This window comes from Octopus sinensis, linkage group LG2 (genome assembly GCF_006345805.1).
Source record: "Octopus sinensis linkage group LG2, ASM634580v1, whole genome shotgun sequence".
Classification (NCBI taxonomy): Eukaryota; Metazoa; Mollusca; class Cephalopoda; order Octopoda; family Octopodidae; genus Octopus; species Octopus sinensis.
Genome location: NC_042998.1, coordinates 107,764,305 through 107,780,410, shown reverse-complemented (window position 1 = coordinate 107,780,410; position 16,106 = coordinate 107,764,305). Strand labels below are relative to the sequence as shown.

Sequence of the window (16,106 nt, the reverse complement as noted above, 5' to 3'; positions counted from 1 at the left end):
AACTTCTAGTAGTGTTTTCCAACCATAATCAACTGCACCAATCTGCTTTCAACATGATATGGGCAGAGAAAAGTTAAGAGTGATATACAGAAACTGACCAACCCAGTACATCTAAAATCTGAGAAGGCAAAACTTTAAAAGTTTTGAAGAAATCCAAATACATCAGGAATTATTTTATTTGAGATTACCTGTGTTATATAAAATTTCAAATTGGCTTCTGGATTTGATTTCACTGTTCTAGTATGACTATTTTTTTAATATGCATCTTGGACAGGAAAGAACCTCAGTTTATATATCTAAATATATATATATACCTTTTATGAGAATAATAATTATCCACAGTACTTAGCTATTTATAAAAAAAAATTAATAAAATTCTAATGGTTAAAATCATAATGTATACAAACATGCAACTTAACATTGGCATTGTATAAAAACTATAGGTTTAAGAAAACCTTTAGAAACAAAATTTAAATTGAAGCTGTACTTTCTATAGGCTAAAAGGTTTACAGAAAGACCACCCCAAGCCTTGTTAATGAAACTGAATAGATTGAAACTACAGAAGCTGCCTATATTTCTAATTTTTTTTAAAGAGTTAAGCCTTGTGACACTGAGTCTATCCAAAGATTACATTAAGAGTGTCAGTGCATATGAAATACTTGGCCATTTTCTTTATAATACTTTGAATTCTATTACTTGAATGAGTGAAACGCTCAAAATTGACAAAAGAGAGTCTGTTATATATATGCTGTCTTTAACAATCATAACTGCCTTCATAGTTATTTATGCCACCCTTCAGATATTCTTTTGATGGGCTATGGATGAACTTATCATTAATGCAAACAAGTGCTAGTGCCAGGCCTGGACAGTGGGTGGGTGAAGAGAAGCTGGATATAATATGTGTGACAAATGAACAGAGATAGCATGAGACCAACCAGCTTCAAGGAACAAAAGTCATTGTTGTGGCAGCAGAAAAGACAGCAAGGAGATAGCTTATCTGTGGGTCAGAGACTGAATTATGTCTAAGGATTTCATGCCTAGCAGTCCTGTGTTGTTTTCCTGGATGAGGTTTAGGATATCTGTGTGTGAATAACAGCAACACTTCCTCAGATTTAAGGGTAATACTCCATTGTGATCTCACCTGGGCTTTGTAGAGGTATAGTAGTTGTAAGGAACTGATGAATTTTTCGCTTCTGTAGAAAAAAATTGGTCTTTAAGATGCAGCTTTTGAAATGTTAAAGATGTGTATTTGCCAGGAAAGATCATCAGGGATATTAAGGCCATTTAAAGGAATTGCAAGGACTCTAGTTGCATGGTGTTCATGTTCAACAGATGAAAGTTACAATGATATTTTCTGTGGTTATTGAGTAATGTCTCTACATGTAAAACATAGATTGAGGTATGAGGAGATGAGAGTGTGAAATGTGAAATTTTGTGAATACTGAAGAAAAATAGGTTGGTTGTAACCCATTAAATGTGTAACATTAACTCACACAAAAGGTGGACTGGAATCAGAGTCTACATGTAAAATATGACAACTGCCAAATAAAATTGAAGAAGTCATCATCATGATTTTATGCCAGGTTGGAAAGCTGACATGTTTTGGACAAGTCACATCTTATTCAGATTAACCGCTTTCCTAGATGGATCAGAAGACTACATCTCATTCATATGTATCACTTTTGGTATGGTTTATCAATGCTACTTGTGCTAATGAGGTCACTTTGTACCCTGCAAGAATAAAAAGTTCTTACTATTCTTGGTTATTTTTTCTTATTTAAGAGAATGTGACCAAGAGTTTGAAAGAAGCAAGGGTATGATGGAAGAAACTAGTTGGGAAATGGCAATGATAGCAACAAGAGAGAAAGAGAGAGCAGTACAGAAAGGTGATGGTGAGGTATATTAGCTATGATATTACATAGAAAAAATATAAAGTGATAAGGAAAGTGGTAATATACAAACAAGAGGGTACTGAAGAAACAGTGTGGGGAGCATACAAGATGCATTCAAAAAGTATCTGAATTTAATTTTTGCTCACCAAACTAATGCTGCATAGCAAAATCCTTTGGGTGGGAAGTGATGCCATTCTTCCTGCATATGCATGAAAATTTTCATGCTAGTAGGCTGCATCAGTTCTTGGCTGTTATGCATAGAATACAGACATGTAGTGCACATTTGTTGGATTTTTGTTTTCATACAAGATGATTGAGCAGAGACCATAAAACCATGTTTCATCACTAGTGATGGTTATTATGAAATGTGGGTCGTGTTTGCACAGTTCAGCATGTCTGAGCAACTTCCAAGCAGAGTTGCTTTTGTTTAGCATCCTGAGGGTGAATTTCGCCAATACTTTCCGCATGCACAAATCTTCCATTAAAATGGAATACAATGATCTTGTGCTTATTCCTTTTCTGTGAGCAATTTCCTGTATTGTTATCCAATGGTCTTCCATGACAATTCACTGAACCTTCTCAACTGACTCCTCGTTTCAACTTGTGAATGGTTTGCCTGAGCATGCCTTGCTCTCCACTAAGATGCAGCCATGTTTGAAATGGTTGTACTTTTTCCTTGATCTGAGTTTTGCTCATGGCACCACTGCTAAAAGCCTACTGAATCTTCTGGGTTGTTTTCTGCTTTAGTATCAACAAGCTTTTGGCAAAACTTGATGCAATATCTCTGCTCAATGCATTCAGTGAAAATGAAAATCTGATGAATACACACTACACATCTGTACTCTAGGCATAACAGCCAGGTACTGACATGACCTACAAGTATGGAAATGGGTACACGTGTAGGAAAGGCAGCATCACCTGCCACCCAAAGGATTTTGCCCATGTGGTATTAGTTTTGGTGGGAAAAAATAAACTCAGTTACTTTTTGAACACACCTCATATTAGAGTCTTAGTAGGAACATAATCAGTGAGAGACCCAAATGTACTTATACTATACATCCTATCTTCTGTCACTAGCTTCTTCTTAACATTATTTTTAATATTGCTTGGTCGAATGAGTCTTAAATTCTTTAATATATCTATTAATTAGAAGATGGAGAGGTGTTTTAATCTTGACAATAAAATAAGAGTGAATAAAAATAGCAATATCATTTCGGTTGAATATAATCCAAGCTAGAGTTGATAAAATGCAAATTGGTGGTTGATGAGAGGATTAACAAATGTTCTTTAACAAATATCAAAATCACATACTAAGAATATATTTTTTGTCAAGCTTTAACATGGTTCATTGGCAAGTACAGGGAAACTTATACTTTACTGAGATCTACAAAAAGCGAAACACATCCAGAGCTGTTATCCAAGAATAAGAATGAGTATCTTCTGATATGGCCTGAGATGGATTGATATCTTGTAAGTGGAATTTAGTAGGGGAAAAAACTGTGCAAAACACCATATATACTGTTTAGACAAGTCTAAAAACTGGTATTGCTTATGTTACATTCTTTTATGTTCTTTAACTTAGCAGTTTGACAAATAGGGATTGAACAAATAAGTTTCTGACACAAACCAATGAAAGAATAATAATACAAGCGAATACAAGGCTACAGTGACGTCAACATGATGTAGTGGCCTGAAGAGATTTCAAAGTTAGAAACCAGGCTAAGACAGTTCCCCTTCTTCACTGAAAGATAAAAAAATGTTTGTTTCTTTGTCCAAGTGTATTGTTACACATGACAGTATATACTTCGTGTACACTTCAAAAGTATCAACCACATTTAGTGCAGTCAGTAATTAAATAATTACATAATTCGCTGGATAACATATAAATTTAGTTCAATTAATTTTGTGAAATTAATTCTATATTATCAAACGTGTTGTCCTTCCTCTATTATGTGAGTGGAGAGGATTTTGAGAGATTCAGCTGTTGTTTTCAGCTCATTGGCCTTCCATGAAATTTACTTCAGTATTTTTCATCAGTCGAAATAATTCGTTGAACGATTCTATCTCTGTTCATTAGAAAGCTTCTATTACCGATTCCACAATAATCATTTTACAGAAAGCTGTGGTTATTTAACTAGACGTCAGTTCGAACAAAAGCAATTTATTTACAGAATCTTATGTACATATTGAAAATAGCAGACAACCGGAAGTGTAATATATTACGTCGTGTTAAGAAATCACTATCAAGGTTTAAGATTCTAGAGATAGTTATGAATAATTAAATTATAATTAAATTCATTGAAAACACTATTTAATATCGATATATACATATAAATAGAAATTGTGTCGTGAAAATGAGTCAATTGTTACAACATATCAAATATACCGAAAGCACTTAACGTCGCTAATGACAACAAACATAATTTTCTTTCTCCTTTTCCTGTGAGTTTTGTGCATAACTTTTTGGAGTTGTTTAGTATCTCAATGCTTTTATTTAACATTGAAGAAGGCTGGAATAAATAAGTCACAGAAATGGATGAACGTCACTGGTGGGTGGCTGCTAAAATACAGCAAACGTTTAAGGTTGGTAAAACATTCCAACCTGAAGTTTTTGAGTCGTATTTGTCGCAGGAAAAAATCCTCGACCAACTTGATAAATTTTTTGAGGTGGATTCCCCAAAGTATTTATTTGTATACAGAAATAGAAAAGCAACTGAAAAATCGGACATAACTTCCTCTCTTGTATTAAGCACAGAAACTTTGTCTTCTCTGGCAGAGTCAATTGCTGAAAAAGACTTAATATTTCTTTATTTTCTCAGGAGAAATACAGATAATGTAATAGCTGAAAGTTCTATCTGCACAGAAATTCTTTGTGGTGAGATCAAGGGAAACCCATTGAAAATCTTTTCTCTGAAAATGTCGGAAATATTTTTACCGTTTTTCAAAAATTCTAAAAACTGGAGTAATTGTTGCGAAGACAGACAAAAGACTCTTCTACAGAATATAGAAAAATGTTCAGAAGTTTTGACTGAATCTGGCAAGCATTTGCCAATAATGGTAATTTTGAATATTCAGTTTTATTTATTTATATATGGTGTATCTACACAAGTGTAACCACCGAGTTTGTTTCCTCATAGCTTTTAGAAAAATGAGTATTTTTAAATGAAATTATCTGCAAGTACGCTTTAGATGCTATAGATTCTAATTATATCAGAATTTGTTGTGAAAATGTTTTTGTGAGAATGGGGGTACATGAGTTTCGGAAAATTCACTCAAATTGGGTTTGTTTCCTCGTAATTTACTGAAAAATCGGTATTTTTTTTAATGAAATTTTCTGTAAATACCTTTCAGATGGTGTAGATTACGATTATATAGAAATGTAATGTGAAGCAAAAATTGGTGGGTGCACACACATACATATCTATAAAATGAAACATGGAATTTTGAAAAAATTGTGATAGTGACATGGGTCTGCTAGTATTGTATATTTTATGTGAAGCATAAGATCAAACGTAAAACAGTGTGGGGAGATATCTTATGTATTGAATGGTAAAAATACGGAGACTACGATTCTGAGAGATGTTTTTTTTCAAAATATATTATTTTAAAATCAGCCCCTCCCTGACTTTCAGAATAGCAACACCTGCCTCACAGAAATAAGGAATGCATTTGTACACTTGTTCTCACTCTTCCTTCAACAACCCAAAAATATTGGTAAATTTTTGCCCGTCTCTTTATTAACGAGAATATGAAATAGTGTTCGCATCAATATAATTCTCTTTTCCTCACCATGATGTTGAACAAGTTTAAAATCATCTTAATTTGGCATTCCTTTATTTCTTCAATTTTATACATATATGCACATAAACACATACATATTACTGACATACACAAATATACATACATACATGCATAAACATAAGCAATCTGCGATAAGATGAACAATGAAACACGCTCAGTCACACATTGTCTCTCATGAACACGAGCAAAGTGAACAAGGAAACACTCAAGCACTTACATACTTGAGTCTGTCACGAGCTGTTAATATTGTTTAGCCCAGATCAAGTCTAATTCAGAAGACCTATGATCGAAGGCAAATCGAATCTCATCCAGCAGACCCATAATCATATCATCTTCTAATCTTCAAGCATAGTTTACTTATCCAAAGTATGCATTTTTTTTTTCTTAACAAAAAAAATAGTTCAATGTGATATGAAGGATATTTGACTCAAAAACAGGTGACAGTCACATGTTGAACTGCTCTTAAAAAACTAGGTCACAGCATGCTTTTAAAGAAGACTAGATATGCAGAATTGAATCAAGATTATATTTCCAATTTTAGACGCTTAAGTATGGGCACCGATGAATAAATGTGACAGGATATAACCAATAGCACTGGTTTTCAAGTAGCATAAACATTTCAAGTTTCATTTTATAGATATGTATGTGTGTACACCCACCAATTTTAGCTTCTCATTACATTTCGATGTAATCGTAATCTACACAATGGGCTTCCTAAATCTATATATTCTTGAAGTACAGGAATATAATCTGTGTTGCACCTAGAACATGGAAAAGTAGGGTAACAACTGCAGCGTTAGTTGTCCAGTTATCAGCTCAGCTTTCTAGCACAGAAAAGGTATAAAAAGTGCTTGGAACTGACGGGGGAGACATCTTGAATTGATAAACTCCATTGTGCATCATTTACATTTTAATCCTATTTAAAACATTGGCAACAAAATATAAGTAAATGTACAAAAAGATTTAGAGAAATATTTAATGAAGATACATCTTCAGAATGTCATTGTTTGCAGCTATAAATGAATGGAACAGTATAGAGGACTATTGGATGAATTATGTGGAACATTTAAGGTTTTTCTTTGCAGTCAATGATGTAGAAGAAAGAAGACAATAAGAAATGAGTTATACTTTTGTCTGTAGTTGGTGCAGAAAATTGTTCAAGCTTTGAGGTCTATCCAATAATAAACCAAGTAAAAAAACATTTTACAAATCTGTCGGCTCATGAAGAAACATTTACCATGTTTCCAATAGCATGAGCCTTTTTTATTCTTTTGTCTATACAGAACAGACCAAGAGACCATATGCTAGTATCTTTCAACACATAGAAAAATGTCTGAGATGTGTAAATTTGGGAATAAATTCAATGAACTTCTAAGAGACAGGCTAGTGATGGCAGTCCAGAATGAAAGAATTCAACAATGACTTGCTCGGTGAAAAGACACTGATGTTAGAGACCTGCTTCAAAATATCCGTTGTAATTGAATCAACCACAATCTTCCAGGGACATTCTGAATGTCCAATCCTACCTGGAGATGAATCTAAAAATTCCTATCTGAAAGTATATGGTTGTAAAAAGAAAAAAATTCATACAGTGATGCCTACAGTTATATTACTGCTTTTCTTTTTTTCATTTACAGCTGTTGGACAGCTACTGTACTTTATTCACTCAAACCCTGGGTTCAAGTTCATCCAAGTGCTCTTTTCTTTATGTAAGGATGTAGTGCAGTGTGTTAAGATTTTTAAAAGTTTTACCAATGTAATTGTACAGTAGCAGAGTAATATAAATAGATTACACCTTTAATTCTATTCCATAAGTACATTTGTTTACTTCTTGACATCAAAATAAAAAACCGAAGGTAGAAGGGTTTATAAATATATTATAATGAAGAATATATTTTTCAAAAATGTTCTATCTTAAAATTGCACTTTCAGTGATATTTCACCTACTACTACTACTACTTCTTCTTCTTCTTTTTCTTCTTCTTTTTCTTCTTTTCCATAACTGAGAAGAAGGACAAGTCCAGGATGATTTTACATAACCTCCTTGACTTGGGTTAATATAACAAACATCTATGACTCTGATTATCTCAGAATTTGGATGCCTGTAATATAATAGACTCCACTGAATAGTGCCAAAGAGCCAGATGTTAGTGTTAAACCAAGTGACAGATTTAAGACTACCACTCTACTACAACAAACATAGTCTATCCATTGGACTTCTGTACAGTTTTCCCTCTCGACCTGAAGCTGTAGTAAAAGGCACTTGCTCAAGGTGCCATACAGTCAGATTGAGTCCAAAACCATGTGACTGTGAAGCAAACTTCTTTCAACCATGTCTATGCCCACAAATTAAATTAATCTTTCAGCTAAGCAGTTGACTAACTGAAGGAACGTGAAGGATACAAATATTTGGATGGGTTGCTAAGTTGCAAGATGATAAACTGGTGAAACAAAAAGAAATGAAATTGGTAAAAATATACCCTAGTATGGCTTTTGGAACAAAATTATAGAGAATGCATATCATAGTTTATCTAGTTGTAGTTTAACACCAGTTTAGCTATGATTAAAGAGATTCTGGTCATGATAACCCCATCTTTGTTTTCCGATACAGTGTATCTAGGACTATATTATTCTATATGTACTTTCTTTCAGACAATATGATTTGATATGAAGTAGATTTTGCAACTATTTCTGGCAAGACAAGTAGCCACAGAAACACTATGTCTTTCTATAGCTTAATCCCTTGGAAACCTACCATTAATTCAAATTGAACAAGTACCAGCATGATTCTATTTCATACTGTTGTTGCTGACTGACCCTAATCCTAAACAAGAAGAAAATGTAAAGACTAAATTCATTCACAAAAGCAAATACTCACCAGTGAGTAAGCCTCTAAACAGTTAGTTGAATGGCTTGAAATAGCAGCCCAATTCTCCTCAAATTACACCCTAATCTTGAAAAGGGGGAGGACACACTAGATAATATATTTCTAGATACACAGTATGTGATCATAGCTGGAATATCTTGAGATATTACAGCTATATAACAGCAACAAATAATTTATTTTAATTCTCAGTCCCACCAGGACTGGAAAACTATTTCTCTCTGTATTATAAGATATGATATAGCTTGGCATCTATCCTCAACCACTTTACATGGTGTATTTTATCATGTCAATGTCACCAACACTAGAAAGCATGTTAACCAGATCTAAGGTGTCCCTTCCGTCCTGTATCAGTTTATATTTGCAATTACTGCTCTACTAGCTGGGCTGAGTGTCCATACTTAGAGTACTTCACTTTTTGTATATTGTTTGTTTTGTTAGGGGTGTCCAACTCCCTTGATGAGTTGCCTTCACTATAGTTCAGAAGCGATGTTCTGTGATGTAAGGTGAGATTTTAGCTATATATTTATTTTTTTTAATAAAAACAACTCAGATGAAATTATCGAAGATAAAAATGCACTTTATTTTTTTTTAAAAAGCCTTGTTACTGTGTTTTGAAAAAATTAAAACTTGCTCAAAGATACTAATATGACTTTTATATTTTTATTTAAAAAATTATATTGAGATATGATTATCTAAAGAAAGAAAATAAGATTTTAAAAAAGTACATCAAACTTAAGTATTAATAGCAAGTCTTTTTATGCAGGACACAAAAAAAAAGGAAGAAAATACAAGATGATAATGAAGCTTATAAGGCAAATGTAGCTTATACAATTTGTTGAATCAGGTAATGAAAGTCCCGGAGAGGGTCATAGCCTAACTAATTAGGGAGAGAGTTAGTTTAGATGAGATGCAGTTTGGGTTTGTACCAGGGAAAAGCACCACTGATGCTATATTTGGGTTTGTACCAGGGAAAAGCACCACTGATGCTATATTTCTGGTAAGACAGCTACAGGAGAAATACTTCGCCAAAGGTAAACCTCTGTACCTGGCTTTCATTGACATGGAGAAAGCCTTTGACAGGGTCCCCCAATCCCTTAGCTGGTGGTCAATACAGAAACTAGGGATAGATCCATGGCTGGTGAGAGCTGTACAAACCATGTACAGAGATGCTGTTAGTAAGGTGGTGGTTGGCAATGAATATAGTGAAGAATTCTGGTTATGGGTAGGGGTCCACCAAGGGTCAGTCCTCAGCCCCTCTTATTCATCATAGTCCTCCAGGCAATAATAGAGGAATTCAAGACAGGCTGCCCCTGGGAACTCCTCTATGTCTATGACCTTGCTCTAATTGCTGAGTCACTATCAGAACTAGAGAAGTTTCAGGTGTGGGAAAAAGGTCTAGAATCGAAGGGCCTTAGAGTCAAACTATTAAAGTAGGGAGGCAGACAAATCACAAATCCATTCTAGGTAGATGGTCCTGCTCAATCTACAGAAAAGGTATTGGTAGAAACTCCTTAAGATGTACCTGGTGTAAGCTAAGGACACATAAGAAGTGCAGCAATATCAAAAGAAGGCTAACTGGGAAGATCGTTTTTGTGTATGGCAAATGCTCAGGGGCAATAATCACTGTAAATGTGCAGAAAACAGCTTCCATCACATGCCAGGGGGAAAAGCTAAAAGTAGTTGAAAGCTTCTGTTACCTAGGTGACCAAGTCAGTAATAAGGGTGGATGCTCTGAGAGTGTAGCTGCTAGAATAAGAATAGCCTGGGCAAAATTCAGGGAGCTCCTACTTCTGCTGGTGACAAAGAGCCTCTCGCTCAAAGTAAAAGGTAGATTGTATGACATGTGTGCAAATAGCCATTCTACATGGCAATGAAACATGGGCCATGACTGCTGAGGACTGCATAAGCTTGCAAGAAATAAAGCTAGTATGCTCCGCTGGATGTGTAATGTCAGTGTGCATACACAACAGAGTGTAAGCACCCTAAGAGAAAAGTTGGACATAAGAAGCATCAGATGTGATGTGCAAGAGAGATGACTGCATTGGTGTGGTCATGTGTTGCGTATGGATGAGGACAGCTGTGTGAAAAAGTGTCACACCCTAGCAGTAGAGAGAATCTGTAGAAGAGGAAGACCTGGGATGAAGTAATGAAGCACAACCTTCAAATGTTGGACATCACAGAGGTGATGACAAGTGACTGAGACCTTTGGAGATATGCTGTGCTTGAGAAGACCTGGCAAACCAAGTGAGACCGTAACTATGGCCTATGCCAGTGCAGCATAACTGGCCCATTTAAGAGTACCCTTCAATCATTGGGCAATAAACTGCGCTTATGAAGACCTGTTGAGTCAAGTGAAGTCATTGTCGTGGCTGTCGCCAGTACCGCCTGATTGGCACTCGTACCAGTGGCACATGAAAAGCACCATTCAAGCATGGTCATTGCCAGTGCCACCTGACTGGCTCCCATGCCGGTGGTATGTAAAAAGCACCATTCGAACGTGGTCAATCCCAGTGCTGGCTGACTGGTCCCATGATGGGGGCATGTAAAAAGTACCCACTACACTCTCGGAATGGTTGGAGTTAGGAAGGGCATCCAGCTATAGAAACTTTGCCAGATCAGATTGGAGCCTGGTGAAGCTTTCTGGCTTGCCAACCCTCAGTCAAATCATCCAACCCATGCCAGCATGGAAAGCAGACATTAAAAGACAACGATGATGATGATGATATTACACCTGTCTTCTTCAGAATTTAGCATTGTGTCAGTTAGCCACACCCATCTTCTGCAGAAGAAAGCATGTTGTGTTAATAAACCACACCTGGCCTTAAAGACATTAAAAGAAATAAAATCATTTTATTCAATAAGTATGTTTATATGATTTTATTCTGATACAATACTTCACCTTCCCAACCTCTCCTACTAATAGCGTTGCCCTGTTATCTTTCTATACTAGATTTTATTAAGATTATTCTTGTAAATCCCTTTCATTTAATGATGTATTTTACCTCTGCAAATATTTTTTCATGAAAATATGCAATCTGCACCTATTTTCATTCACTTAGACTTGAACCACTGCTTGCACCTCTTCTTGACACTACTACAATGAGACAACCAAGAATGCTGATGCACTCGCTCTACCTGCTAGAGATGGCAACTAAAGTTTCCTACTGCCTTAAAAATCAACACTTAAATAATGTAGTTTGAGGTGAAAAAATGTTTGTTTGTTTGCCCCCCCCAAGATTTTCAGTATAAAGAGTTTAATTGAATTGGTTGTTTAAATTTATTTCCAGCAAATCCTGAAGATGCCCCCTGAAATAATGACAGTAGAACAACGTATGTGTACATCACCCACCAAAGTGTATGATATGGAGAATAAAGAACAGATTCTATCTGAATGGATTGCTAATATCGAAACAATTGTTTACAGTTCAGATAAGAGGCAAGCTGATATGTTTACACTGTTATATTGTTATAAGTAGCTGAAGTAGATATTTAAGAATATATTGTATTTTCTGAATTAGATATTATGAGTTCTGTGTTTAGTTCAGACACAAAATTGTTTGTGTGCAGTAGAATCCATTGTGTATTGTTATTGGTCACTTTTGGACAAAGCATTTTTAGCAGCAATAACTGATAACATTAATCAGAGGATATAAGAACATCTGAAGCTTCAATTCTAATGAGTGAATGATTTTTAATTAATTTAAATAAGCATTTTGGGACCCACTAGTTCTGATTTAAAAAAAACTAATATCATTATCTGTGGTATGTATGTAATGTATGGGGGTACATATTTACACAATACTCCAATACTGCCAGTGACTAAGTTATCACACACACACACGCAAACACTAATATCTCCATTCCACCACCATCACTTTCATAACTGCTGTTAATCAACATCACTGTACACCCTACTACATTTCCAAAGCTAGTGTAGTTTTTGATTTGTAGTGATTATAGTTGTTTATTTGAAAATTTTAATGGTAATATTCAGATTTATGATTCTAATAAGTAGGTTCCTGTGTATTTATTTATGTGTGTTGAGTGCCACGTTTTGGGATGACTTGCAAACACAAGCTCTCCTCTCTCACTTTCTCTCGCCTTTAGGCAGTTAAATCTGTCAAGTAAGTTTGCTAACTTCAGTATAACATATTCTCTTTCATTTTCTTAGAAGCTGTAATGAGGAAGCTATTGCATTTCAGCTAAGCAAAATTAATATTTCTCTTACAATTATTGTTTCATGTTAGTATGTTACTGTTTTCCCTTGGCAACCTTATTTTAGCCATCTGCCCCAGACATCAGAACAAACTATGGTAATTTCAGTAGAGTTCCAACTAGCTGATAGTTAAATTATTTACATTGCAAGTGAAACTTGGACTACATTAGCTACAAGGAAAGTAACCTATCTTAGTAAGTAGTAACAGAATAAAATTCTGCATGGGCTGTGTACTCTGCAAACAGCATGAACTCAACATGTCTAGAAGAGTAGTAATTCTGATTAATAATCTCATGGGAGTGATGTTGACTTCACTAGTCATAGTAAAGATAATCAATCTAGGGAAAAGGTAACTCTGAAACTGATACAATAATGAACAGTGCTTCAGTTCTGACAGACAGCTTCTCTAGTGTAAATGATATTAAATGGTTGTCAATGACTAAGTGCATTTCAGATATTAAGTCTTTTTATATTCTGAGTTCAAATTCCCCTAAAGTTAACTTCACACTTTGTACTTTCAAAATTGATAAAATATGTATTAGATAAATTCTATGGTTGGTTCAGTAGACTATAATCATCTTCTGAAGAAATTTGTGAAAAAATCATTAGTTATTCATTTGAAAGAAGTCATTTGTTATTTATAATAGAAGGTATGACATAGTGCTGGAGTAAAATTTGAATATAACCTCTTTTCTACTTGTATGTTGCCCTGTACTAGTGTAAGAACTCACCATTGTTATGATATAAAGGGGAGTAATGGCTAACAGATTCCATACAGGATCTGTAGCATAAGGTACTTCAGTGTGTAATAGAAGCACTATCCCAAATATATGATCACTGCTCTTGATGTGAGTTTTGAACTCTGAAGAGAGGGTCAGCAATTGATCAAAACTGAAGTTGTTCTTTTTACCCCTTATCATCCCTGATCTAACAGGTCAATGGTCAAAGATATTTCACCTGTGATATTCTTGTCTTTTCTCTTCCTGGAATATCTTGAACAACATTATCCAATATGTCCTTTTTATTTTATGGAGATTGTGATTTGAGGGAGATTTGACTGCTGTTTCTAGATGGTCAAGTAACCATGTAGACCAGGCATGGGCAATCTTTTTCAAGAAGCTGGCTACACTCTAAAAAATTCAAGGTAATATTTTGTTTGGTGTACCATTCAGAAAGTCCCACGGATCACAATTTTCCCATGACAAATGTAGAGTTTCCTTCATTGGCTGAAATATTTTCTAGCCTTGAAGATGAAACTTAGCCTTTGGCAATCAGTTAATATTCCATAAAGCTTCCCAAATGTGAAAAACAGACTAATATGTTTTAGGACATTGGAGAACAACTTGGGTCTACTGAGTGAACTGAAGAAATGGAAAAGGAAGTATGAAATTCTTGAAAACATAACTGAACAACTGAAGAGTAAAGAATGTAAATCAGTTATTTCATGTCTTGTTGCTGGACGCTCTAAAATGTTAAGAAAATGGAAATTCGTAGATTCTGGGTAATATTTTAATCTATTATTTTTCTACTCTTTTCCTGATTTCATTCATTGTACAAAAGGGCTTTAGTCAATCATATCAATACCAGTATTTATTTTATCTAATATTATTTTTCAAAAAGCTAAGTTACAAGGCTTAATGGGACACATCATAAACAACACATATTTTCTTGGGCATGCACACATGCACACATTTATGTTTCTTTTTACATGAGGTTATGAATAAAAACAATTCAACATTAGACTGAAGGATTACTGAATACTTTTTAGTTTAATTTTTATGTGGAAAAGATTGATAGTAACTTTGAACTTTTGGCTTGAGAAATATAGGTACAATTGATCTAGAAAAAGCTAGTTGCATGGTATATTAAATTGTGAGTGGTATGAGACATGAACATCATTTTGTGGTAGAAAGAGCTGATAAGATTTGAATCATCTATTTATTACTTGCCTAGTAAGCAATATATGTATGAGTTCGAATACACTGCTATAGTGGCCTCTGTTCCTCAGACTAGCTGATCCTTTACCTCCACCATTCAGATAACTCTGATACATTTGTCCTTCAACCTCTTGCCATCCTTATTGCATTCACCTCCCCCTGTGCTAGCTACTTTTCCCAGTTCTCTCTCTCCAGAATATTGATCTTCTGTAATTTTCTTGCTGTTCATATCTTTGAAGCTATTCATAACTAAAGTGTGAGGTTATAATTTTCTCTCATACACAAAATATTTCTGTTATTTCTTCTGTGTCAGGATCTCTGAAGCAATAAATGAGTCAAGAGATAAAGTGAAATATTTAGAGTTTATTAAAAGTCATCTACTGGAATTACAAAATACATGCTGTCCAGAATTTGTGATGTACACTGTAATACCAAATATCATTGCTGCCATTAAAAAACAGAATTCTCTAACAAGACATTTTGCAAGATCTGGTTTCTTGACACTTCTTTTACAAAAGGTAAAAATAAAAATGTTTTTATTGATAATATCAGCAACAGGCTTCAAGTATAGAATAATAAGGTCATATACTAGTTTGTTTATATGTCTGTCTATTCATATATTGGGTCACCCCATAAATAATGTGGATTTTTATAGATGAATGAAGTTCTTTTTTAATCTAAAATATACTCTCCTTCATTTTCTACAATGCTCTTCCATCTATCTGGTAGACTTGCAAAGTCCCTCTTCCAAAATTTAGTTGTCTGTGATGAAAAATACTCCTCTAGCACTGTTCTGACTTCAGCTACAGAATTCATACTTTTTCGATTCAAATGATTTTGAAGACTACAGAATAAATTATTATCAGATGAGGCAATGTCCGTTGAATATGGTAGGTGGGGCATCATTTCCCATTCAAACTGATCCAGCCTTTGGAATGTCATCCTTGCTGTATGTGGTCAAGCATTATCCTGATGGAAGAACACCTTTTGTCTTGAAACCAAGGATGGTCATTTTTCTTCTAGTACTGACTTAAGCCACTCAAACTGTTCACAGTAGATCTCCTTTGTTATCATTTGGTTTGGGTTTAAAAGTTCAAAGTGGACTAAACCTTTTATATTCCACCAAACAGATAACAACACCTTACGTGGCTGAAGACCTTCTTTAGCTTGGGGTGCCGGTGTTTCTCCTTTCCCTACCCACTGTCTTTGGCACTTGACATTTTTATAGAGAACCCATTTCTCGTCACCAGTCACTATTCAGTTCAAAAAAGGTTCATTCATGAGATGTAACAGCAAAGAAGAGCACATATTCACTCTCTGCATTCAGTTAGACTTGGAAAGTTTGTGATAGGATTTTGTCCAACCAGGGTTTG

At 34.8% G+C, this 16,106-nt stretch overlaps 1 protein-coding gene across 1 annotated transcript in view; it reads left to right on the top strand.

Annotated features, from left to right (window-relative positions):
• The first annotated feature begins 4,201 nt into the window (after positions 1-4,201).
• Positions 4,202-16,106, top strand: part of LOC115225579 (dynein heavy chain 8, axonemal-like) — a 220,695-nt gene continuing 208,790 nt past the window's right edge. Inside the window, exons 1-4 of the mRNA XM_036498798.1 lie at positions 4,202-4,949; positions 11,868-12,016; positions 14,124-14,297; positions 15,047-15,251. Of these exons, the coding sequence (XP_036354691.1) occupies positions 4,425-4,949; positions 11,868-12,016; positions 14,124-14,297; positions 15,047-15,251 (1,053 nt within the window). The 5' untranslated portion in view covers positions 4,202-4,424. The remainder of the gene's footprint in view (positions 4,950-11,867; positions 12,017-14,123; positions 14,298-15,046; positions 15,252-16,106) is intronic.